The 25,281-nt window shown below is 48.2% G+C and overlaps 1 protein-coding gene across 1 annotated transcript in view; it reads right to left on the bottom strand.

Moving 5' to 3' along the window:
* Positions 1–25,281, bottom strand: part of LOC147112212 (protocadherin-16-like) — a 222,783-nt gene that overhangs the window by 170,143 nt on the left and 27,359 nt on the right. Inside the window, exon 3 of the mRNA XM_085998329.1 lies at positions 15,017–15,248. Coding sequence (XP_085854455.1) covers positions 15,017–15,248 — 232 coding nt within the window. The remainder of the gene's footprint in view (positions 1–15,016; positions 15,249–25,281) is intronic.

The raw sequence follows: 25,281 nt of genomic DNA, 5'->3' as shown, positions 1-25,281 counted from the left end.
CCTTCACCACAACCCACACCAACCCTTCACCACAACTCACACCAACCCTTCACCACAACTCACACCAACCCCTCACCACAAATCACACCAACCCCCGAACACAACTCACACCAACCTTTCACCAAAACTCACACCAACCCTTCACCACAACTCACACCAACCCTTCACCACAACTCACACCAACCCCTGATCACAACTCACACCAACGCTTCACCACAACTCACACCAACCCTTCACCACAACTCACACCAACCCCTGATCACAATTCACACCAACCCCTGACCACAACTCACACCAACCCTTCACCACAACCTACACCAACCCTTCACCACAACTCACACCAACCCCTGATCACAACTCACACCAACCCCTGATCACAATTCACACCAACCCTTGATCACAATTCACACCAACCCTTCACCACAACTCACACCAACCCTTCACCACAACTCACACCAACCCCTAACCACAACTCACACCAACACTTCCCCACAACTCACACCAAACCTTCACCACAACTCGCACCAACCCCTGATCACATCTCACACCAACCCTTCACCACAACTCACACTAACCCTTCACCACAACTCACACCAACCACTTCACCACAACTCACACCAACCCCTGATCACAACTCACACCAACCCCTGACCACAACGCACACCAACCATTCACCACAACTCACACCAACCCTTCACCACAACTCACACCAACCCTTCACCACAACTCACACCAACCCTTCACTACAACTCACACCAACCCCTGACCACAGCTCACACCAACCCTTCACCACAACTCACACCAACCCCTTCTCCACAACTCACACCAACCCCTGATCACAACTCACACCAACCCTTCACCACAACTCACACCAACCCTTCACCACAGCTCACACCAACCCTTTCACCACAACTCACACCAATCCCTGATCACAACTCACACCAACCCCTGACCACAACTCACACCAACCCTTCACAACTCACACCAATCCTTCACCACAAGTGACACCAACCCTTCACCACAACTCACACCAACCGTTCCCCACAACTCACACCAACCCTTCACCACAACTCACACCAACCGTTCCCCACAACTCACACCAACCCTTCACCACAACGCACACCAACCCCTGACCACAACTCACACCAACCCTTCACTACAACTCACACCAACCCCTGAACACAACTCACACCAACCCCTTCACCACAACTCACACCAACCCTTCACAACTCACACCAACCCTTCACCACGCCTCACACCAGCACCTGACCACAACTCACACCAACTGCTTCACCACAACTCACACCAACCCTTCACCACAACTCACACCAACCCTTCACCACACCTCACACCAACACCTGACCACAACTCACACCAACTGCTTCACAACTCACAGCAACCCTTCACCACAACTCACACCAACGCTTCACCACAACTCACACCAACACCTGACCACAACTCACACCAACCATTCACCACAACTCACACCAACCCTTCACCACAACTCACACCAACCTCTGACCACAACTCACACCAACCCTTCACCACAACTCACACCAACAGCTGACCACAACTCACACCAACCCCTGACCACAACTCACACCAACCCCTGACCACAACTCTCACCAACCATTCACCACAACTCACACCAACCCTTCACCACAACTCACTCCAATGATTCATCGCAACTCACACCAACCATTCACCACAACTCACACCGACCCTTCACCACAACTCACACCAACCCCTTCACCACAACTCACACCAACCCTTCACCCCAACTCTCACCAACCCCTGATCACAACTCACACCAACCCTTCACCACAACTCACACCAACCCCTCACCACAACTCACACCAACCCTTCATGACAACTCACACCAACTCTTCACCACAACTCACACCAACCCCTCACATGACCTTATTTAGTAAAATCATTGACCCTTAACCTATAATCCCAATGTTGCCATAGCGATGGTGGAGTGAAGCTTCTGACCTGTCAGTGATCCTCGACCCTGACCCTATTGGAGATCCTGACGTCAGAAAATTTGCATGTTCTTTATACAGAATTATATTGAAATGATGACAGCAGGGAACAGGCTATTCAGTCCATCCAGTCCGTGCTGGTGTTTATCCTCCACATGAGAAGTGTCCTAATCCCCTGTCCCTTCATCCCCCTTTCCTTCAGCACCCTCTCCAACCTGTTCTTCAATGTTGCCCCAGGTCTCTGCCTCAGTCACTAACTCCACAACCTCATAACTAGCTGTGGAAAAGAGCTTCTCCCGCTCCCTGTCCTAACTCGCTTACATTTAATCGTGTATCTCTGGCCGCTCGTTCTCAAGCCTCAATCACTGGACAAAGGCTGCTTCTATCGCCCTGTCCAGCCCTGCATCGCTTTAAACATTTCTAGTAAATCACTCTGTCATCTCTTCTAATACAAACACACCCAGTTTTCAAGTCTGGTATTTGTATTTCTACACACCCGGCATACTCCGTGTGAACCCGCGCTCTACCCCGTTTGAACCCCAATATCCGTGTGAACCCGCGCTCCAGCCTGTCTAAACCCCAATATCCGTGTGAACCCGCGCTCCACCTCATCTAAACCCCAATATCCATGTGAACCTGCGCTCTATCTCATCTAAACCCCAATATCCGTGTGAACCCGCGCTCCAGCCCGTCTAAACCCCAATATCCATGTGAACCCGCGCTCCAGCCCGTCTAAACCCCAATATCCGTGTGAACCCACGCTCTACCTCATCTAAACCCCAATATCCATGTGAACCCGCGCTCCAGCCCGTCTAAACCCCAATATCCATGTGAACCCGCGCTCCAGCCTGTCTAAACCCCAATATCTGTGTGAACCCGCGCTCTACCTCGTCTAAACCCCAATATCCATGTGAACCCGCGCTCCAGCCCGTCTAAACCCCAATATCCATGTGAACCCGCGCTCCAGCCCGTCTAAACCCCAATATCCATGTGAACCCGCGCTCCAGCCCGTCTGAACGCCAATATCCGTGTGAACCCACGCTCCAGCCATCTAAACCCCAATATCCATGTGAACCCGCGCTCCACCCCGTCTAAACCCCAATATCCATGTGAACCCGCGCTCCAGCCCGTCTAAACCCCAATATCCATGTAAACCCTCGCTCCAGCCCGTCTAAACCCCAATATCCATGGGAACCCGCGCTCCAGCCCGTCTAAACCCCAATATCCATGTGAACCCGCGCTCCAGCCCGTCTAAACCCCAATATCCATGTGAACCCGCGCTCCAGCCCGTCTGAACCCCAATATCCGTGTGAACCCGCGCTCCAGCCCGTCTAAACCCTAATATCCATGTTAACCCGCACTCCAGCCTACGGGGAGGGGCAGACTGTGAGGGAGGGGCAGACTGTGGGGGAGGCGCAGACTGTGGGGGAGGGGCAGACTGAAGGGGAGGGGCAGCCAGCGGGGGAGGGGCAGACTGTGGGGGAGGGGCAGATTGCGGGGGAGGGGCAGACTGTGGGGGAGGGGCAGATTGCGGGGGAGGGGCAGACTGTGGGGAGGGGCAGCCTGCGGGGGGGCCACGTACTAGAATGAGAAGCCATTGGGCTGGATTTTCATTGAGGAGTCGGGTAGGAGGCGGGACTAAAACTTTCGGGGTTGTAGTCCCGCCTCCATCGAGTTGTAGCCAACCCATGCGATTTTGACTTGATTGACCTTGTTAAGCCCGCCCAGCGGGCTCAGCAGGCCAATTAAGGGCCACCCGGAAACAGGTGACATCACAGATTGATATTTCATCTGTCAAGACCTTTTGACAGATGAAATATCAGCGTTTGACAGCTGTTTGAAGCTGTTAAACACTGACAATCTGCACTCCAAGTTAATTCCTTCCTGTCAGGATGATTTAGAGATCTCCCTGGAACAGAAAGCTGAATGCTGGAACTTTTGACAGATCACAGCCATTCTGCTTTCTGTGCCGGTGAGATGAGGGACTCCCGAGACCTGAGGGAAGGAAGGCTGTAAAGGTATGTAAATGTAAGTAAAACTTCTTTAAACACTTTAAACACACCAAACACACTTACCTCTGCACTCATGCACCCATCACTCACCTGAACACCGGACATCTCGACCCCTCCAAGCCCTTCATCCCGACGGCCCGCCTCGCTAACTTGGCGTGGTTTGGAGCCGTCGGGAATCCCACATTTCAACAATGAAAATAGGGATTAGGCTAAAAACTGCCTGTTAACTACCTGTTAACAGGCAGTTATTTGGCACTAAATCCCCTTCCCGCCTCGGGGAGGTGGGTCCCAGTGCGGGTCGGGTACCCGCCTCCATTGAAACTGGATAGGAGGCGGGTTGGGGGCGGGATGGGTTCGTGCCCCCCCAATTTCAGGATTCTAAACCCGCACACGCCGCCAATCCCGCCTCCACGGCCCAATGAAAATCCTGCCCATTGTATCAAAAATCAGAAATCAGGCCCTTTGTACGAATGACATTTTCACTGAGGACAGAAGCTGGACCTTGGGGAGATTCCATGAACCAAGCCTGGAAATCTACGTCTGTGCCTCATTTCCGCCACAGAAAGGCAGTGTTGTTGCTCCTGACTGGCCCAGAGTGCAGTGCAGTGCGGCGCACCCACCTCTCCCCACGGAATCGTTCTTGATCTCATGTTACAGATACTGAATCATTCTCGATCTCTCGTTACAGGCACTGAATCGTTCTCGATCTCACGTTACACACAGACACTGAATCGTTCTTGATCTCTCGTTACAGATACTGAATCATTCTCGATCTCTCGTTACAGACACTGAATCGTTCTCGATCTCTCGTTAGATACTGAATAGTTCTCGATCTCTCATTACAGACACTGAATCGTTTTCGATCTCTCGTTACACACCGACACTGAATCGTTCTCGATCTCATGTTAAAGACACTGAATCATTCGCGATCTCGATCTCTCGTTACAGACACTGAATCATTCTCGATCTCTCATTACAGATACTGAATCATTCACGATCTCTCATTACAGACATTGAATCGTTCTCGATCTCTCGTAACAGATACTGAATCTTTCTTGATCTCTCATTACAGACACTGAATCGTTCTCGATCTCTCGTTACACACAGACACTGAATCGTTCTCGATCTCTCATTACAGACACTGAATCGTTCTCGATCTCTCGTTATAGACACTGAATCGTTCTCGATCTCTCATTATAGACACTGAATCATTCTCGATCTCTCGTTACAGGCACTGAATTATTCTCGATCTCATGTGACAGACACTGAATCGTTCTCGATCTCTCATTACAGACACTGAATCGTTCTCGATCTCTCGTTACAGACACTGAATCTTTCTCGATCTCTCGTTACAGACACTGAATCATTCTCGATCTCTCGTTACAGACACTGAATTATTCTCGATCTCTCGTTACAGACACTGAATCGTTCTCGATCTCTCGTTACACACAGACACTGAATCGTTCTCGATCTCTCATTACAGACACTGAATCGTTCTCGATCTCTCGTTACAGACACTGAATTATTCTCGATCTCTCGTTACAGACACTGAATCGTTCTTGATCTCTCGTTACACACAGACACTGAATCGTTCTCGATCTCTCATTACAGACACTGAATCGTTCTCGATCTCTCGTTACAGACACTGAATTATTCTCGATCTCTCGTTACAGACACCGGATCGTTCTCGATCTCTCGTTACAGACACTGGATCGTTCTCGATCTCTCGTTACAGATACTGAATCATTCTCGATCTCTCGTTACAGACACTGAATCGTTCTCGATCTGTCGTTACACACAGACACTGAATCATTCTCGATCTCTCGTTACAGACACTGAATCGTTCTCGATCTCTCGTTACACACAGACACTGAATCGTTCTCGATCTCTCGTTACAGATACTGAATCATTCTCGATCTCTCCTTACAGACACTGAATCGTTCTCGATCTCTCGTTCGATACTGAATAGTTCTCGATCTCTCATTACAGACACTGAATCGTTTTCGATCTCTCGTTACACACCGACACTGAATCGTTCCCGATCTCACGTTAAAGACACTGAATCATTCGCGATCTCGATCTCTCGTTACAGACACTGAATCATTCTCGATCTCTCGTTACAGATACTGAATCATTCACGATCTCTCATTACAGACATTGAATCGTTCTCGATCTCTCGTAACAGATACTGAATCTTTCTTGATCTCTCATTACAGACACTGAATCGTTCTCGATCTCTCGTTACACACAGACACTGAATCGTTCTCGATCTCTCATTACAGACACTGAATCGTTCTCGATCTCTCGTTATAGACACTGAATCGTTCTCGATCTCTCATTATAGACACTGAATCATTCTCGATCTCTCGTTACAGGCACTGAATTATTCTCGATCTCATGTGACAGACACTGAATCGTTCTCGATCTCTCATTACAGACACTGAATCGTTCTCGATCTCTCGTTACACACAGACACTGAATCGTTCTCGATCTCTCATTACAGACACTGAATCGTTCTTGATCTCTCGTTATAGACACTGAATCGTTCTCGATCTCTCATTATAGACACTGAATCATTCTCGATCTCTCGTTACAGGCACTGAATTATTCTCGATCTCATGTGACAGACACTGAATCGTTCTCGATCTCTCATTACAGACACTGAATCGTTCTCGATCTCTCGTTACAGACACTGAATCTTTCTCGATCTCTCGTTACAGACACTGAATCATTCTCGATCTCTCGTTACAGACACTGAATTATTCTCGATCTCTCGTTAGACACTGAATCGTTCTCGATCTCTCGTTACACACAGACACTGAATCGTTCTCGATCTCTCATTACAGACACTGAATCGTTCTCGATCTCTCGTTACAGACACTGAATTATTCTCGATCTCTCGTTACAGACACTGAATCGTTCTTGATCTCTCGTTACACACAGACACTGAATCGTTCTCGATCTCTCATTACAGACACTGAATCGTTCTCGATCTCTCGTTACAGACACTGAATTATTCTCGATCTCTCGTTACAGACACCGGATCGTTCTCGATCTCTCGTTACAGACACTGGATCGTTCTCGATCTCTCGTTACAGATACTGCATCATTCTCGATCTCCCGTTACAGACACTGAATCGTTCTCGATCTGTCGTTACACACAGACACTGAATCGTTCTCGATCTCTCATTACAGACACTGAATCGTTCTCGAATTCTCATTACACACAGGCACTGAATTGTTTTCAATCTCTCGTTACACACAGACACTCATAGAGTCATAGAGTTATACAGCACAGAAAGAGGCCCTTCGGCCCATCATGTCCACGCCGGCCATCAAGCCCTGTCTATTCTAATCCCATTTTCCAACACTTGGTCCGTAGCCTTGTATGCTATGGCGTTTCAAGTGCTCATCTAAATGCTTCTTGAATGTTGTGAGGGTTCCTGCTCCTACCACCCTTTCAGGCAGTGAGTTCCAGATTCCAACCACCCTCTGGGTGACAAAGTTTTTCCTCAAATCTCCTCGAAACCTCCTGCCCCTTACCTTGAATCTATGCCCCCTGGTTATTAACCCCTCAACTAAGGGGAAAAGTTCCTTCCTATCCACCCTATCTATAACCCTCATAATTTTGTACACGTCAATCAGGTCCCCCCTCAGCCTTCTCTGCCCTAAGGAAAACAACCCCAGCCTGTCCAGTCTCTCTTCATAGCTGAAGCGCTCCAGCCGAGGTAACATCCTGGTGAATCTCCTCTGCACCCTCTCCAAAGCAATCACATCCTTCCTATAGTGTGGCGACCAGAACTGCACACAGTATTCCAGCTGTGGCCTAACTAGCATTTTGTACAGCTCCATCATACCCTCCCTGCTCTTATATTCTATGCCTCGGCTAAGGAAGGCAAGTATCCCATATGCCTTTTTAACCACCTTATCTACCTGTCCTGCTGCCTTCAGGGATCTATGTACATGCACACCAAGGTCCCTCTGATCCTCTGTCCTTCCTAGGGTCCTACCATTCATTGTGTATTCCCTTGCCTTGTTAGTCCTCCCAAAATGCATCACCTCACACTTTTCAGGGTTAAATTCCATTTGCTACTATTCTGCCCATCTAACCAACCCGTCTATATCGTCCTGTAGCCTGAGGCTTCCCTCCTTGTTATTTACCACCCTACCAATTTTCGTGTCATCTGCAAACTACTGATCATACCTCCTACATTCATATCTAAATCATTAATGTACACTACAAACAACAAAGGACCCAGCACCGATCCCTGTGATACACCACTGGACACAGGCTTCCAGTCACAAAAACACTGAATCGTTCTTGATCTCTCGTTACACACAGACACTGAATCGTTCTCGATCTCACGTTACACACAGACACGGAATCGTTCTCGATCTCACGTTACAGACACTGAATCATTCCCGATCTCTCGTTACAGACACTGAATCGTTCTCGATCTCTCGTTACAGATACTGAATCATTCTCGATCTCTCGTTGCAGACTCTGAATCGTTCTCGATCTCTCGTTACACACAGACACTGAATCTTTCTCGATCTCTCGTTACACACAGACACTGAATCGTTCTCGATCTCTCATTACAGATACTGAATCATTCTCGATCTCTCGTTACAGACACTGAATCGTTTTTGATCTCTCGTTACAGATATTGAATCATTCTCCATCTCTCGTTACAGACTCTGAATCATTCTCGATCTCTCGTTACACACAGACACTGAATCGTTCTCGATCTCTCGTTACACACAGACACTGAATCGTTCTCGATCTCTCGTTACAGATACTGAATCATTCTCGATCTCTCGTTACAGACACTGAATCATTCTCGATCTCTCGTTACAGACACTGAATCGTTCTCGATCTCTCGTTAGAGATACTGAATCATTCTTGATCTCTCGTTACAGACTCTAAATCGTTCTCGATCTTGCGTTACACACAGACACTGAATCGTTCTTGATCTCTCGTTACACACAGACACTGAATCATTCTCGATCTCACGTTACACACAGACACTGAATCGTTCTCAGTCTCACGTTACAGACACTGAATCGTTCTCGATCTCTCGTTACAGTCACTGAATCGTTCTCGATTTCTCATTACACACAGACACTGAATTGTTTTCAATCTCTCGTTACACACAGACACTGAATCGTTCTCGATCTCTCGTTACAGACATTGAATCGTTCTCGATCTCTCGTTACAGACACTGAATCGTTCTCGATCTCTCGTTACAGACACTGAATCGTTCTCGATCTCTCGTTACAGACACTGAATCGTTCTCGATCTCTCATTACACACAGACACTGAATCATTCTTGATCTCTCGTTACACACACACTGAATCGTTCTCGATCTCTCATTACAGATACTAAATCATTCTCGATCTCTCGTTACAGACACTGAATCGTTCTCGATCTCTCGTTACAGATACTGAATCATTCTCGATCTCTCATTACAGACACTGAATCGTTCTCGATCTCTCGTTACACACAGACACTGAATCGTTCTCGATCTCACGTTACAGACACTGAATCGTTCTCGATCTCACGTTACAGACACTGAATCATTCTCGATCTCTCATTACACACAGACACTGAATCATTCTTGATCTCTCGTTACAGACACTGAATCGTTCTCGATCTCTCGTTACACACACACTGAATCGTTCTCGATCTCTCATTACAGATACTAAATCATTCTCGATCTCTCGTTACAGACACTGAATCATTTTCAATCTCTCGTTAGACACTGAATCGTTCTCGATCTCTCGTTACACACAGACACTGAATCATTCTCGATCTCTCATTACAGACACTGAATTGTTCTCGATTTCTCATTACAGACACTGAATTATTCTCGATCTCACGTTACAGACACTGAATCGTTCTCGATCTCTCGTTACACACAGACACTGAATCGTTCTCGATCTCTCGTTACACACACTGAATCGTTCCCGATCTCTCGTTACAGACACTGAATTATTCTCGATCTGTCGTTACAGACACTGGATCATTCTCGATCTCTCGTTACAGACACTGAATCGTTCTCGATCTCTCGTTGGACGCTGAATCGTTCTCGATCTCTCGTTACAGACAGACACTGAATCATTCTCGATCTCTCGTTAGACACTGAATCGTTTTCGATCTCTCGTTACAGACTCTGAATCGTTCTCAATCTCTGGTTACATACACGGAATCGTTCTCGATCTCTCGTTACAGACACTGAATCGTTCTCGATCTCTCGTTACAGATACTAAATCATTCTCGGTCTCTCGTTACAGACACTGAATCGTTCTCGATCTCTCGTTGGACACTGAATCGTTCTCGATCTCTCGTTACACACAGACACTGAATTGTTCTCGATCTCACGTTACACAGAGACACTGAATCGTTCTCGATCTCTCGTTACACACAGACACTGAATCGTTCTCGATCTCTTGTTACAGACACTGAATCGTTCTCGATCTCTCGTTACACACAGACACTGAATCGTTCTCGATCTCTTGTTACAGACACTGAATCGTTCTCGATCTCTCATTACAGACACTGAATCGTTCTCGATCTCTTGTTACAGGCACTGAATCATTCTCGATCTCCCATTACAGACACTGAATCGTTCTCGATCTCTCCTTACAGACAGACACTGAATCATTCTCGATCTCTCGTTACAGACTCTAAATCGTTCTCGATCTTGCGTTACACACAGACACTGAATCGTTCTTGATCTCTCGTTACACACAGACACTGAATCATTCTCGATCTCACGTTACACACAGACACTGAATCGTTCTCAGTCTCACGTTACAGACACTGAATCATTCTCGATCTCTCGTTACAGACACTGAATCATTCTCGATCTCTCGTTACAGACACTGAATCGTTCTCGATCTCTCGTTAGAGATACTGAATCATTCTTGATCTCTCGTTACAGTCACTGAATCGTTCTCGATTTCTAATTACACACAGACACTGAATTGTTTTCAATCTCTCGTTACACACAGACACTCATAGAGTCATAGAGTTATACAGCACAGAAAGAGGCCCTTCGGCCCATCATGTCCGCGCCAGCCATCAAGCCCTGTCTATTCTAATCCCATTTTCCAACACTTGGTCCGTAGCCTTGTATGCTATGGTGTTTCAAGTGCTCATCTAAATGCTTCTTGAATGTTGTGAGGGTTCCTGCCTCTACCACCCTTTCAGGCAGTGAGTTCCAGATTCCAACCACCCTCTGGGTGAAAAAGTTTTTCCTCAAATCTCCTCTAAACCTCCTACCCTTACCTTGAAACTATGCCCCCTGGTTATTAACCCCTCAACTAAGGGGAAAAGTTCCTTTCTATCTACCCTATCTATGCCCCTCATAATATTGTACACCTCAATCAGGTCCCCCCTCAGCCTTCTCTGCTCTAAGGAAAACAACCCCAGCCTGTCCAGTCTCTCTTCATAGCTGAGGCGCTCCATCCCAGGTAACATCCTGGTGAATCTCCTCTGCACCCTCTCCAATGCAATCACATCCCTCCTATAGTGTGGCGACCAGAACTGCACTCAGTATTCCAGCTGTGGCCTAACTAGCGTTTTGTACAGCTCCATCATACCCTCCCTGCTCTTATATTCTATGCCTCAGCTAAGGAAGGCAAGTATCCCATATGCCTTTTTAACCACCTTATCTACCTGTCCTGCTGCCTTCAGGGATCTATGTACATGCACACCAAGGTCCCTCTGATCCTCTGTCCTTCCTAGGGTCCTACCATTCACTGTGTATTCCCTTGCCTTGTTAGTCCTCCCAAAATGCATCACCTCACACTTTTCAGGGTTAAATTCCATGTGTTACTGTTCTGCCCATCTAACCAACCCGTCTATATCGTCCTGTAGCCTGAGGCTTCCCTCCTCGTTATTTGCCACCCTACCAATTTTCGTGTCATCTGCAAACTACTGATCATACCTCCTACATTCATATCTAAATCATTAATGTACACTACAAACAACAAAGACCCAGCACTGATCCCTGTGATACACCACTGGACACAGGCTTCCAGTCACAAAAACACTGAATCGTTCTTGATCTCTCGTTACACACAGACACTGAATCGTTCTCGATCTCACGTTACACACAGACACTGAATCATTCTCGATCTCACGTTACACACAGACACTGAATCGTTCTCAGTCTCACGTTACAGACACTGAATCGTTCTCGATCTCTCATTACAGACACTGAATCATTCTCGATCTCTCGTTACAGACACTGAATCGTTCTCGATCTCTCGTTACACACAGACACTGAATCGTTCTCAATCTCTCATTATAGACACTGAATCGTTCTCGATCTCTCGTTATAGACACTGAATCTTTCTCGATCTCTCGTTACAGACACTGAATCGTTCTCGATCTCTCGTTACACACAGACACTGAATCGTTCTCGATCTCTCGTTACAGACACTGAATTATTCTCGATCTCTCGTTACAGACACTGAATCATTCTCGATCTCTCGTTACAGACACTGAATCGTTCTCGATCTCTCGTTACACACAGACACTGAATCGTTCTCGATCTCTCGTTACAGACACTGAATCTTTCTCGATCTCTCGTTACAGACACTGAATTGTTCTCGATCTCTCGTTACACACACTGAATTATTCTCGATCTCTCGTTACAGACACTGAATCATTCTCGATCTCTCGTTACAGACACTGAATCTTTCTCAAACTCTCGTTACACACAGACACTAAATCGTTCTCGATCTCTCGTTACAGACACTGAATCTTTCTCGATCTCTCGTTACAGACACTGAATTATTCTCGATCTCTTGTTACACACAGACACTGAATCATTCTCGATCTCTCATTAGGCACTGAATCGTTCTCGATCTCTCGTTGCACACTGACATGCTTACATAGAACTGAAATCTAGAAACACAACCATTGTGTTTTCTCCCTCCCGCACTCCCAGGGAGAATTAGTCAGTTATTTTTGCAACTTTTATATTTATAATTGTCCTGAGGGCTTCCTGCTGGAGAAGACAGAGTGTCATTCCTGAAACCAGAACAATGAGCGTGCAATCTGATCCGAAGAAATTGTATGAATCCCCGCACGGCACTGAACACTGGACAATGGCTGATTACAAAGTGCTTTCTGGCCAGGTGCCTCCTGCCAGCTTGCCGCTGGTGCAGCCACCAGCCTATGTGTGAATCAGTGCCGACAGGCTGAATGCCCGGTGTCAGTGAGCAGGGATCTCCAGCCATCATTGGTTAACGGCTAGTTTTTCTTGGCAAGTGTTTAAGAGCTTTTAAGTGATGCAGAAAATTTCAAAAGGCACAGGAAGAGGAAGAGGAAGAGAGCTAGTTGTACAGAAGATATGGCTGACATCCAGCAGTATTTACAGCACACATACTGTAAGGTGTGAGTGTGTGACCCACTAAGGGATCCAGTGCACAAGCCACAACCCGGCTCCCTCTCACCCAGCCCCAGTAAGTACCACACAACCCACAGAGCACACTGCAGTTCCGAGAGTCATGGGTAATCAGAGACAAATTCTTTGTAACTGAGTCTAACAGGCAATCGAGGGCTGAATTGTACAGCGTGGGATAAATTAACACGGAACAGTCTAACACGTGCAACTCCCGCGGACTGCGCCCAGCAATGAACTCAGCTGCTGCCCCCTGGCGGTGGGGAGGGGCGGGTGCGGTGAGTTAACCTGCTGCCCCCTGGCTGTGGGGAGGGGTGGGTGCGGTGAGTTACCCTGCTGCCCCCTGGCGGTGGGGAGGGGCGGGTGCAGTGAGTTACCCTACTGCCCCCTGGCGGTGGGGAGGGGTGGGTGCGGAGAGTTACCCTGCTGCCCCCTGGCTGTGGGGAGGGGTGGGTGCGGTGAGTTACCCTGCTGCCCCCTGGCTGTGGGGAGGGGTGGGTGCGGTGAGTTAACCTGCTGCCCCCTGGCTGTGGGGAGGGGTGGGTGCGGTGAGTTAACCTGCTGCCCCCTGGCTGTGGGGAGGGGTGGGTGCGGTGAGTTAACCTGCTGCCCCCTGGCTGTGGGGAGGGGTGGGTGCGGTGAGTTAACCTGCTGCCCCTTGGCGGTGGGGAGGGGTGGGTGCGGTGAGTTAACCTGCTGCCCCCTGGCTGTGGGGAGGGGTGGGTGCAAAGTGACCATCCGTGAACCTAGACAGTCAACTCCTAAATTCTCCTGACCCCGCCCTGACCTCAGCTCAGGGTTGGAGGCATTCGGGACGGGCAGGATTCTGGTCTGTCGATGTCCACTGTGGGAGGATAATTCTGGGTAAATTCACCCTGTGTGGGGCAGTGGAGCCACCCGAATATCTGGGCAACGACTCCTGGTGTCAGGAGGTGAAAAGCAAGAGAGAATGAAATGGAACTGCATCGAATCGTCAGGCTGGAGGCAAGTTTACTTGTCAACAACGCGTTCAAAATAGACGCAGGGTTTTCACCCAGCCCGAGCTGAACAATGGTCTTCCACAGCTGCTCCAAGGAGGCCGGGACTTAAACAGGATGTTTCACAGGGCAGGAAGCTACCGGACACAATGAGACACATCGGCAGAACTTCTGGAAAAGAATCACTCTGATCCAGTGCCAACGAACTTTGTGTCAGTGTTAAGGACAAGTGTGAAGCATGGCTGTTCAACCAGGTGAGGGGAGACCAGCCATTGCCACAGATCCCAGCTTCAGTCTGAGACACTCCGCGAGGCTCAGGACCCAAGGGGGCCTCGGCAGCGCCAGTGGGACTGGGGTCAGGGGGAGGTCACAGCATTTACACAACATAATAGGTTCGATCTATGGCTGGAGGAAAGGGGAATAAAGGGATCTGGGGACAGGGCGGGGACATGGGATTAGGACACTGCTCGTGTGGGGAATAAACTCCAGCACAGACCGGATGCGCCAACTGGCCTGTTTCTGTGTAATTCTATGAAGAAACTCAGAACTCATTCACCAGTCACATAATGCAAAAGATCCGAAATCCTGATACACTGGACTCGGAGAGACACAAACACACACTTACCCGTGTGGGTGTTGAGTGTGAACAAGGCCAGTAGGTTTCCTGAGACGATCTGGTACGTCACCTTCCCATTCCGCCCTCCATCCTTGTCGTAAGCAGAGACCCTGACCACTGCCGTCCCAGGCAAACTCTGTGTGCTGAGGCTGGCCGCGTACTGCACGGGGTAGAACACTGGCCGGTTGTCATTGATATCGTCCAAGTAAACTTTCACATAGGCCATGGAGTTCAAACCACCCTGGAGAAGAGACAGAGGTGCAGAGTGAGAGCAGGACACGGGAGGGTTGGGGGAGTGGACCCGACAGTAGTAGGCCGCAGGGCCTCTCCCACTGGGTGTTCAGACAGCAGCCGGCAGAACACTTGGAGTTAAGCCCCTTTCCAGCTCCTGTTTTAGGAAAGCAAAAGGTCCGCTCGCGGGAGCACGCCACGAGCGAACAGCAGCTGCAGATTCACTTCCCCAGTGCCAGATTTCGGGGGTCGGACAGTACTGGGGGATCATAAGAACATCACAAATAGGAGCAGGAATAGGCCACTTGGCCCCTCGAGCCTGCTCCGCCATTCAATAAGATCATGGATGAGCTTGGGCTCAAAGCCACTTCCCTGCCCGCTCCCCATAACCCTTCACTCAATACAATACAATTCAAATCGCTTTATTGGCATGATAAGGTACATCTTATGTTGCCAAAGCATCAAAATACATTTATGGTTGAACACATAAACGCGGTTCCATTCATACAGTGTATAAACAGGTATATCCCTGAGTTTATAAATATATTTTCGCCTTGTTTATATATACTCTTGTCTTAGTTTACTGGTTGTCCCTCTGTTCATGGCAAGCTGTAACTTAGTGTGCCGCCAGTGTTACACAGCTTCTCTCCTCCCCCAGTAGGAATGGGAGTTTTTGGTTGTCAGTCAGATTTCTGAATTCAGGGCATATTTGTGAGAATTTTTGATAGAAATTCTCTCTGATGCCCTGATATTTTCCACAGGCTGTGAGGAAGTGCATCTCTGTCTCAACTACTCCCTGACTGCAGTGAGAGCATATCCTGTCTTCTCTTGGCAGCCTGGTCTGCCTGTGTCTGCCTTTTTCGATCGCTAGGCTATGTTCGCTAAGTCTGTACCTTGTCAAGGTTCTTCTCAGTTTGTTATCCTTTACCATGGTCAGGTAATCAGCTATGTTGTATTGTCTGTTTAGGGCCAAGTAGCAATTGAGTTTGCTTTGGGTTTTTGTTGTTTCTGCCCAATATGACACTCCCTTATCTTGCAAAAATCTGTCTATCTCCACCTTAAATGTATTTAATGACCCAGCCTCCACAGCTCTCTGGGGCAGAGAATTCCACAGATTTATGACCCTCTGAGAGAAGAAATTCCTTCTCATCTCAGTTCTAAAAGGGCGAGCTTTTATTCTGGACCTGGGTGTCCTTGTGCACCAGTCACTGAAGGTAAGCATGCAGGTGCAGCAGGCGGTTAAGAAGGAAAATGGTATGCTGGCCTTCATAGTGAGAGGATTCGAGTACAGGAGCAAGGATGTCTTGCTGCAGTTGTACAGGGCCTTGGTGAGACCACACCTTGAGTATTGTGTGCAGTTATTGGTCGCCTTATCTGAGGAAGGATGTTCTTGCCATGGAGAGAGTGCAGCGAAGATTCACCAGACTGATACCTGGGATGGCAGGAATGACATATGAAGAGAGATTGGGTCGATTGGGCTTATATTCACTAGAGTTTAGAAGAATGGGAGGGGATCTCATTGAAACTTATAACATTCTAAAAGGACTAGACAGACTAGATGCAGGAAGGATGTTCCCGATGGCGGTGGAGTCCAGAACCAGGGGTCACAGTCTAAGGATAAGGGGTAAGCCATTTAGGACAGAGATGAGGAGGAATTTCTTCACCCAGAGCGTGGTGAACCTGTGGAATTCTCTACCACACAAGGCAGTTGAGGCCAATTCATTAAATATATTCAAGAAGGAGTTAGATATATTTCTTAAGGCTAAAGAGTTCAAGGGATATAGGGAGAAGGCAGGGACAGGGTACTGAATTTGGATGATCAGCCATGATCTCATTAAATGGCAGAGCAGGCTCGAGGGGCCGAATGGCCTACTTCTGCTCCTATCTTCTATGTTTCTATGACTGTGTCCCCGAGTTCTAGATTTGCCCACGAGGGGAAACATCCTCTCTGCATCTACCTTGTTGAGCCCCCTCAGTATCTTAAATGTTTCAATAAGATCACCTCTCATTCTTCTAAATTCCAATGAGTATAGGCCCAACCTGCTCAAACGTTCCTCATAAGTCAACCCCCTCATCTCTGGAATCAACCGAGTGAATCGTCTCTGAACTGCCTCCAATGCAAGTATATCCAGAATAAGGAGACCAAAACTGTACGCAGTACTCAAGGTGTGGTCTCACCAATACCCTGTACAGTTGTAGCAGGACTTCCCTGCTTTTATACTCCAACCCCCTTGAAATAAAGGCCAACATTCATAGAAACATAGAAACATACAAGATAGGACCTAATTCTGGGGAATGTAGCCGGGCAAGTGGTGGAAGTATCAGTAGGAGAGCATTTTGGCGACAGTGACCATAATTCGGTGAGATTTAAGGTGGTCATGGAAAAAGACAAAGACGGCCCGGAAATAAGGGTTCTAAATTGGGGGAAGGCCGATTTTAATATGATAAGGCAGGATCTGGCCAAAGTGGACTGGGAGCAGCTACTTATAGGAAAATCCACATCAAAACAGTGGGAGACTTTCAGAAGGGAAATAGAGAGAGTACAACGCCAACATGTTCCTGTAAAGGTCAAGGGTGGGACCAACAAGCAAAGGGAACCTTGGATGACAAGGGATATACAAAAATGCATTAGAAATAAAAGGGGGGCTTTTGGCAGTTACAAAAGACTAAAGACGGAAGAAGCCCTAGAGGAGTATAAAAAGTGCAGGGGCATACTTAAAAAAGAAATTAGGAGGGCGAGGAGGGGCCATGAAATAACACTGGCGAGCAAAATAAAGGAAAATCCTAAGATGTTTTATAAGTATATTAAGGGCAAGAGGATAACCAGGGAAAGGGTAGGGCCCATTAGGGACCAAAGTGGCAATCTGTGTGTAGAGCCAGATGATGTAGGCGGGGTTTTAAATGAATTTTTTGCATCTGTGTTCACTATGGAGAAAGACGATGCGGACATAGAAATCGGGCAAGGGGACTGTGACATACTTGAACATATTAGCATCGAGAGGGAGGAGGTGCTAGCGGTTTTAGCAGGCCAAAAAGTGGATAAATCCCCAGGCCCGGACGAGATGTATCCCAGGCTGCTGTGGGAGGCAAAGGAGGAGATTGCAGGGGCTCTGACACAAATTTTCAGAACCTCTCTGGCCACAGGGGATGTACCAGAGGACTGGAGAACAGCTAATGTAGTACCATTATACAAGAAGGGTAGCAGGGATAAACCAGGGAATTACAGGCCAGTGAGCCTAACATCTGTGGTAGGGAAATTATTGGAAAAAATTCTGAGGGACAAAATTAGTCTCCACTTGGAGAGGCAAGGATTAATCGGGGATAGTCAGCATGGCTTTGTCAAGGGTAAATCATGTCTGACAAATCTGATTGAATTTTTCGAGGGGGTGACTAGGGGGGTGGATGAGGGAAATGCTGTGGATGTGGTTTACATGGACTTCAGTAAAGCTTTTGACAAAGTCCCGCATAGGAGACTGGTCAAGAAGGTAAGAGCCCATGGGATCCAGGGTGCCTTGGCGCGTTGGATCCTAAACTGGCTGAGTGGCAGGAGGCAGAGGGTGATGGTCGAAGGTTGCTTTTGTGACTGGAAGCCTGTGTCCAGTGGGGTACCTCAGGGATCGGTACTGGGTCCCTTATTGTTTGTGATCTACATAAATGATTTGGATGAGAATGTAAAAGGTATGATCAGTAAGTTCGCAGATGACACGAAAATTGGTGGGGTGGTAAATTGCGAGGAGGAAAGCCTCAGGCTACAGGACGATATAAACGGGTTGGTCAGATGGGCGGAAAAGTGGCAAATGGAATTTAACCCTGAAAAGTGCGAGGTGATGCATTTTGGACGGACAAATAAGGCAAGGGAATACACAATGAGCGGTAGGACCCTAGGAAGTACAGAGGGTCAGAGGGACCTTGGTGTACATGTACATAGATCCCTGAAGGCAGCGGAACAGGTAGATAAGGTGGTTAAAAAGGCATATGGGATACTTGCCTTCATTAGCCGAGGCATAGAATATAAGAGCAGGGAGGTTATGATGGAGCTGTACAAAACGCTGGTGAGGCCACAGCTGGAGTACTGTGTGCAGTTCTGGTCACCTCACTATAGGAAGGATGTGATTGCTTTGGAGAGGGTGCAGAGAAGATTCACCAGGATGTTACCTGGGATGGAGCGCCTCAGCTATGAAGAAAGACTAAACAGGCTGGGGTTGTTTTCCTTGGAGCAAAGAAGGCTGAGGGGGGACCTGATTGAGGTATACAAAATGATGAGGGGCATAGATAGGGTAGACAAAGAGGAACTTTTCCCCTTAGTAGGGGGGTCAATAACAAGGGGGCAAAGATTCAGGGTAAGGGGCAGGAGATTTAGAGGGGATTTGAGGAGGAACTTTTTCACCCAGAGGGTGGTTGGAATGTGGAACTCAATGCCTAAAAGGGTGGTAGAGGCAGGAACCCTCACAACATTCAAGAAGCATTTGGATGAGCACTTGAAATGTCATTGCATACAAGGCTATGGACCAAATGCTGGAAAATGGGATTAGACTGGACAGGGATGGATGGGCGGCGCAGACACGATGGGCCGAAGGGCCTCTTTCTGTGCTGTAAAACTCTATGACTCTATGACTCTATGAGGAGCAGGAGTAGGCCATTCAGCCCTTCGAGCCTGCTCCGCCATTCAATGAGATCATGGCTGATCATCCAAATTCAGTACCCTGTCCCTGCCTTCTCCCCATATCCCTTGATCCCTTTAGCCTCAAGAAATATATCCAACTCTTTCTTGAATATATTTAATGAATTGGCCTCCACCGCCCTCTGTGGCAGAGAATTCCACAGGTTCACCACTCTCTGGGTGAAGAAATTCCTCCTCATTTCAGTCCTAAATGGATTACCCCTTATCCTTAGACTATGACCCCTGGTTCTGGACTGCCCGGCCATCAGAAACATCCTTTCTGCATCTAGTCTCTCCAGGCCTGACAGAATGTTATAGGTTTCGATGAGATCCCCTCTCAATCTTCTAAACTCTAGTGAGTATAAGCCCAATCGACACAATCTCTCCTCGTACGTCATTCCTGCCATCCCAGGTATCAGCCTGGTGAATCTTCGCTGCACTCCCTCCATGGCAAGAATGTCCTTCCTCAGGTAAGGTGACCAAAACTGCACACAATACTCAAGGTGTGGTCGCACCAAGGACCTGTACAACTGCAGCAAGACATCCTTGTTCTTGTACTCGAACCCTCTTGCTACAAAGGCCAACATACCATTTGCCTTCTTAACCGCCTGCTGCACCTGCATGCTTACCTTCAGCGACTAGTGCACAAGAACACCCAGGTCTCTTTGCACTTCCCCTTCTCCCAATCTATTGCCATTCAAATAATAATCTGCCTTCCTGTTTTTGCCACCAAAGTGGATAACCTCACATTTATCCACATTATAGTGCATTTGCCATGTTTCTGCCCAATAACCCAACCTGTCCAAATCGTACTGGAGTTTCACGACATCCTCCTCACAGCTTACCCTCCCACCCAGCTTTGTGTCGTCTGCAAATTTGGAGATATTACATCCAATTTCCTCGTCCAGATCATTAATATATATTGTGAACAGCTGGGGTCCTAGGACCGATCCTTGCGGTACCCCACTAGTCACTGCTTGCCACTCGGAAAACAACCCGTTTATTCCAACTCTTTGCTTTCTGTCCGCCAACCAGTTCTCTATCCAAGTCAATACCTTGCCCCCAATCCCATGTGCCTTAATTTTGCACGCTAATCTCTTATGTGGGACCTTATCGAAAGCCTTCTGAAAGTCCAAATACACCACATCCACTGGTTCTCCCTTATCTATTTTACCAGTTACATCCTCAAAAAATTCCAGTAGATTAGTCAAGCATGATTTACCTTTTGTAAATCCATGTTGACTTTGTCCGATCCTGTCACTGCTTTCCAAGTGCTCTGCTATTACATCTTTTCTAATAGACTCTAGCATTTTCCCCACTACCGATGTCAGGCTTACCGGTCTATAATTCCCCGCTTTTTCTCTGCCACCTTTTTTGAATAGTGGGGTAACATTAGCTACCCTCCAATCCATGGGTACTGTTCCAGAGTCTATCGAGTTGTGGAAGATGACCAGCAATGCATCTACTATCTCTAGGGCCACTTCCTTAAGTACCCTGGGATGTAGACCATCAGGCCCTGGGGATTTATCGGCCTTCAGTCCCATCAATTTTCCGAACACCATTTCCCTACAAATACTGATTTCTTTCAGTTCCTCCCTCTCATTAGACCCTATGTTCCCTGGCATCTCTGGGAGGTTATTTGTGTCCTCCTTTGTGAAGACAGAACCAAAGTATGTATTTAGTTGGTCTGCCATTTCCTTGTTTCCCATTATAAATTCCCCTGATTCTGACTGTAAGGGACCTACGCTTGACTTCACCAATCTTTTTCTCTTCACATATCTATAAAAGCTTTTACAGTCTGTTTTTATGTTCCTTGCAAGCTTCCTCTCATATTCTATTTTCCCTTTCTTAATTAATCCCTTTGTCCTCCTTTGTTGACTCCTAAACTGCTCCCAATCCTCAGGATTATTGCTTTTTCTAGCCAATTTATATGTTCTCTCCTTGGATCTTATGCTATCCCTAATTTCCCTTGTTAGCCACGGTTGAGTCACCTTTTTTGTTTTATTTTTATGCCAAACTGGGATGAACAAATTCTGTAGCTCATCCATTCGGTCTTTGAATGTTTGCCATTGCCTATCCACCGTCAACCCTTTGAGTGCCATTCCCCAATCAATCCTACCCAACTCGCTCCTCAGACCATCGTAGTTTCCTTTATTTAAATTGAGGTCCCTTGTCTCTGAGTCAACTACTTCATTCTCCATCTTAATGAAGAATTCGATCATATTATGATCGCTCCGACCCAAGGGGCCTCGTACAACAAGATTGCTAATTAATCCTTTCTCGTTACATAATACCTAGTCTGAGATGGCCTGATCTCTGGTTGGTTCCTCGACATATTGGTCCAGGAAACCATCCCGTAAACACTCCAGGAATTCCTCCTCCACAGTATTGTGGCTAATTTGGTTGGCCCAATCTATATGTAGATTAAAGTCACCCATGATGACTGCTGTGCCCTTATTGCACGCTTCTTTAATTTCCCTTTTAATGCCATCCCCAACCTCCGCCTTACTGTTTGGAGGTCTATATACCACTCCCACTAATGTTTTTTTCCCCTTAGTATTTCTCAATTCTACCCATACAGATTCCACATCATCAGAGCTAATATCCTTCATTACAATTGTATTAATCCCTTCTTTAACCAGTAATGCTACCCCACCTCCCTTTCCTTTTTGCCTATCTTTCCTGAATATCGAATACCCCTGGATGTTGAGTTCCCAGTCTTGGCCATCCTTGAGCCATGTTTCCGTAATCCCAACCAAATCATATTCGTTTACCTATATTTGCGCAGCCAATTCATCCACCTTATTACAAATTCTCCTCGCATTAAGACACAAAGCCTTCAGACTTGTTTTTTTAATGCTCTTAGACCTATTAGAATTATTATTTACTGTGGCCACGTTTGATTTAAACCGTTGATTTCTCTGACTGCCACTTTTGTTTTTCTCCTTTTCTATCTTTTGCTTTTATCCCTGTTTTCCTTTCCTCTGTCTCCCTGCTCAGGTTCCCAACCCCCTGCCATTTTAGTTTAAACCCCCCAGAACAGTGCTAGCAAACCTCCCCACAAGGATATTTGTCCCGCTCTGGTTCAAGTGCAACCCGTCCGACTTGTACAAGTCCCACCTTCCCCAGAAGCAGGCCCAGTGACCCAGGAAACTAAAGCCCTCCCTCCTGCACCAATTCATTAGCCATGCATTCATCTGCTCTATCCTCCTATTCCTATACTCACTAGCACGTGGCACCGGGAGTAATCCAGAGATTACAACCTTTGAGGTCCTACTCTTTAATCTGCTACCTAGCTCCCTAAATTCTTGCTGCAGGACCTCATCCCTCTTCCTACCTATGTCGTTGGTCCCAATGTGAACCACGACCTCTGCCTGTTCACCCTCCCCCTTCAGGATGCCCTGCAGCCGTTCAGTGACATCCTTGACCCTGGTACCAGGGAGGCAACAAACCATCCTGGAGTCACGTCTACGGCCACAGAAACGCCTATCTGTTCCCCTTACGATAGAATCCCCTACCACTATTGCTCTTTTTGATTAGTTGCTGTACCTGCTGTGGTAAACCACTGTCATACCTGTCTGTGTCTGTATGTGTATTCCACTAGGTACAGGTCTGGACATGCCTCGGCTGACTCCTCCCACTATTCCAGGTATATAAGTGACTACCTCCCAGTCCCTTAGTATTCTGGACGGGTCGACCACTCGAGACTAGACCTTCATTCTTTAGTTAATAAAAGCCTGATTGTTACTCGCTCAACTTCAGTCTTTTGAGTAATTGATGGCGCATCAATTTTATTAACTAAATTTTTTATAATGGAGAAGATCCTCACACCAGCATGCCTGGACCTGGACAGTCGGGAAGCGGACGCTTCCACCAAGTTTGCTCACTGGCTCACGTGCTTCGAGACATTCCTGACTGCCTCCACTGCGGTCGAAACGGATGCGGACAAACTGTCTGTCCTGATCTCCAAGGTGAACCACCGAGTGTACTCAGTCATCCGGGACGCGACCTCGTACACAGCCGCCCTCCAGCTCCTCAAGACCCAGTACACGCGCCCTGTGAACGAAGTATACGCTAGGCACCTTCTGGGGAGTCGCAAGCAACAACCTGGGGAATCGACTGAGGAATACCTCCAAGCACTGTCCGTGCTTGGCCGGGCCTGTGGGTGTAAGGCGGTAACGCCCACTAAGTACACGGAGGAACTGATCCGGGATGCCTTCGTAGCGGGCCACAGGTCCAACTACACCCGACAGCGACTGCTGGAGCAGAGTGACCTCACCCTCGACAAAGCCTCCGACATCGCACTAACGCTGGACGCAGCCTTCCGGGGCATGGATGCCTACTCCTCTGCACCGTGGACGCCGCGGGGAACGACAACCTGGGACACGGTAGGACAGCCCCATAGCACCGTGCCACCCCAGCCACAGCCCAACAACGGCCCAACTACCGCAGCAGTGTCCCAAAGCCAGACAGCAGTATCCCAAGGCCAGAAATGCTACTTCTGTGGCCAGGCCAAACACCCCAGAGCGCGCTGCCCGGCGAAGAATGCAACCTGCTCGGGCTGCGGGAAAAAGGGACACTACGCCAGCGTCTGCAAGGCCAAAGCCACCCCGAACGCCAGCAGCGCCGCGTGTGGGCCGTGCGAGCCGCCATCTTGGGCCTCCCCAGCCATGTGCGAACCACCGCAGCAGCAGCCATCTTGGACGACTCCAGCCACATGGGAATCATGGGCGCCGCCATCTTGGACACCAGCCGGGACGCAGCAGACCGCCAACCCCCCCCCATCTGATACTCGCAGCGACACACCGACCCCTACGCTGGCCTCTGTGACGCTGGACCAAACGAGACCGCACCAGCTAGCTCGGTCCAAAATGGACGTTAAGGTAAACGGCCATGCAATAAACTGCCTTTTTGACTCCGGGAGCACAGAGAGCTTCATCCACCCCGACACGGTGCGGCGTTGCTCTCTCCCAGTCCTGCCTGCGCACCAGCGGATTTCTATGGCCTCCGAGTCCCAGTCAGCGGACATTGGCGGCTACTGCGTGGTGACACTAGTAGTAGACGGGACTGTGTTCAATAATTTTAAACTCCTGGTCCTGCCCGACCTCTGCGCTGCCGTTCTACTGGGGTTGGATTTCCAGTGCCACCTCAAAAGCGTTACGATGGCGTACGGTGGCCCCCTCCCCCCACTCACAGTCCGCAGCCAGCAGCCTCCAAATTGCCCGCCGCGCACTAGATGCAACCTCTCCACACTCAGAGTCCCACCCCCCCCACTGTTTGCTAACCTCACCCCCGACTGTAAGCCCATCGCCACAAAGAGCAGGCGATACAGTGCCGGGGACAGGGTTTTCATCAAAACCGAAGTGGAACGGCTCCTGAAGGA

Source organism: Somniosus microcephalus, chromosome 10 (genome assembly GCF_052327205.1).
Source record: "Somniosus microcephalus isolate GS21.2 chromosome 10, FLI_Smic_1.0, whole genome shotgun sequence".
NCBI classification, from domain to species: Eukaryota; Metazoa; Chordata; class Chondrichthyes; order Squaliformes; family Somniosidae; genus Somniosus; species Somniosus microcephalus.
This window is presented reverse-complemented; position numbering and strand designations above follow the sequence as displayed.